At 28.0% G+C, this 2,358-nt stretch overlaps 1 protein-coding gene across 5 annotated transcripts in view; it reads left to right on the top strand.

Annotated features, from left to right (window-relative positions):
* Positions 1-2,358, top strand: part of LOC106685731 (neurofibromin) — a gene marked incomplete at its 5' end in the record, with an annotated part of 167,063 nt that overhangs the window by 39,433 nt on the left and 125,272 nt on the right. For all 5 annotated transcript variants that reach the window (XM_067046112.1, XM_067046110.1, XM_067046111.1 and 2 more), the window contains 1 exon segment: positions 1,917-2,035. In XM_067046112.1, the coding sequence (XP_066902213.1) occupies positions 1,917-2,035 (119 nt within the window).

Raw genomic sequence — 2,358 nt, 5'->3', positions numbered from 1 at the left:
TCTGCACTTTATATTCATATGTTACCTCCAACTAATATAATTTACACACTTTTGTACCTATTTATCTTGTATATTTTATTTTCTTCACCATATTATATTTACTGTATTCAGTCTTTTAATTTTATTACTTATTTTTTTTTTTTTTGCAATATTTCTCCCCCTATTATGTATATTATCATTTTAAGTTTATTTTTTAAATATTTCTTTAATTTGTTAATACTGATTACTTTAATATTATTTTCAAATGTAACATATTTTTAACTGCCAACTGCCCTACCATTCTCACTCTTACCTATCAACTCATTTCCTTGCTTGCTTGCTTGCCATTTGTAAGGTATGCTTCCTATCTTGTTCATTATCCTTTGTTATTCTCGATTTCTCTTATTCCTTTTTTTCCATCTTTTGTGTGCCTGTATTTTTATATTTCTGTTTTATTTGTCGTTATTTCCGTTTTCTTTAATTGTCTTAAACCTTTTGTCATTCTTATTTAATTTTAAGTTTCACTGTACAATTTTTTTTTTTAAATTCTTAATTTATATTGTTCATTTATTTTTACCCTATTTAAGTGTTTGTATCTTTTTTAGCCCTGCAATGTGGAGCAAAATGTTGGCTCATAATAAATAGTTTTACAACTGTTTGAATTTTTCTTTGACCTGGACCATCTTCCTTTTGTTTTTTCCACGGAACGGCCTTTCAAGACCATCCGAATATCATTACTATTTCCTTCTCACTTTCTCTCTTCTTCTCTCTCAGTATCTTCTCATCATTTCTGCTTGCCTTTGCTTCCTCTCTTCCGACCACACAGTACCCTACCGTTTTTCTTTATTTACCATCTTCCTTTATTATTACACACGATCAATTATTGATCTTCCAAAAAAAAAAAAAAAACCTTAATGGAAAAGATAACTCTATATATATAACTTATTACATATTTCAAGTAATGTTAATGTAGACTTCATAACTACAGCCATCACATCAACATTTTTTTTAGTATTGAATTCTAACACAATTGATACAATCAAAATAAAAAACTATATCCCTTGTTATAGTAGTTTAATTATAATTGAACAATATTATACTATAGACTAAGAAAAGTTGTTTTTCCACTTTTTCTGGATTGACGGTATTTTGTTTTACTTATTGGGTTATTGAGGAACTGAGTTTTTGATGAATATTATAATATATGGAAAAATGAATAAAATTTATCAATAATGATGTCCATCCACTGCTTTTGTCGAAATTCTTGACTGTATAAAATAATGATTTGTTTCATCTCAAATTTTTGTTTTGAAACAAAAATTTATTTGTTTAAGATAAAAAAAAATATTCTACAGAAATAGACAAATTAAAAACGTCCTTTCATCCAACTTCTAATCAGCCATTTTCTTTAAAAGTTTGGAAAATCAATTCTACTATTCCAATTTAGACTAATTTTAAAAAAGCTCTAATTTTAAAGCTTACTCATAATATTTTAAGTATATTATGTTTGTTTCTTTTTGAGAGTTGTATATTAAATTTGGAAATTGCTTCCTTATCAAAATGTTATTCCTTTCCTATAATTTTTCTCTGGAAATTATTTTCAATTAAATAGGAAGATCAACTTGTATTCGGAGTGGACCTGCGTTCAGAAAAATAAGGTATTTTAAAAGTTAGTTATGAGACAAAGTAATCAGACCAATTCATAAAAATGGATTTTCTTGTTTATGTTAATGCATTAGACTAATTTAAATGAATATATAAGTGTTTACCATTGCAGTTTTCAGTCTTTATCTTTAGTTCACACTTATTTATTGCATTTACTACTAATACTTATTTTAATGTTTGATTACATTTATTATTGATTGCTCTTTTTTTTACATAAGTATGAAACACTTTTGTGATTATTTTAATGATTTTTCTTTTTCTTTTATTTGCAGAAACTATACTTAAATTTCGGTTGCTAAAAAAATCTGTCCACCAAGTACTGATTGTATCTCTTGAGCGAGCTATTTGGAACTGGTTGGACACATATCCTGACGAGTTTGCTGATGTACAGGTAAATATTAATTAGAGCTATGAATGAACTTACTAAAGCATATAATAAAAGTCAGTGACATTAACCATTTAGTGTCTCTGAGAATCTTACTTTAAACAATATATACTGTGGCGGCAGTGGGGGTTCAAAAATGAACTTACCAAAACTGCCAGACAGTAATAGATTAGGCCTGGTTCCGCTTTCCCAGGTGATCATATAGTTTTCAGTGCTTAACATTTTGAGGAAAAATAATAAAGTGATATACGGTCTCAGGGGACTTGGTCCCTGGCAATGACTAATGAGGAATTGTTCCCAGGCATTGCCTTAACTGAGACTGGCTATTA

This window comes from Halyomorpha halys, unplaced genomic scaffold, assembly GCF_000696795.3.
Source record: "Halyomorpha halys isolate HHAL.00 unplaced genomic scaffold, Hhal_1.1 Scaffold727.1, whole genome shotgun sequence".
Lineage (NCBI taxonomy): Eukaryota > Metazoa > Arthropoda > Insecta > Hemiptera > Pentatomidae > Halyomorpha > Halyomorpha halys.
This window is presented reverse-complemented; position numbering and strand designations above follow the sequence as displayed.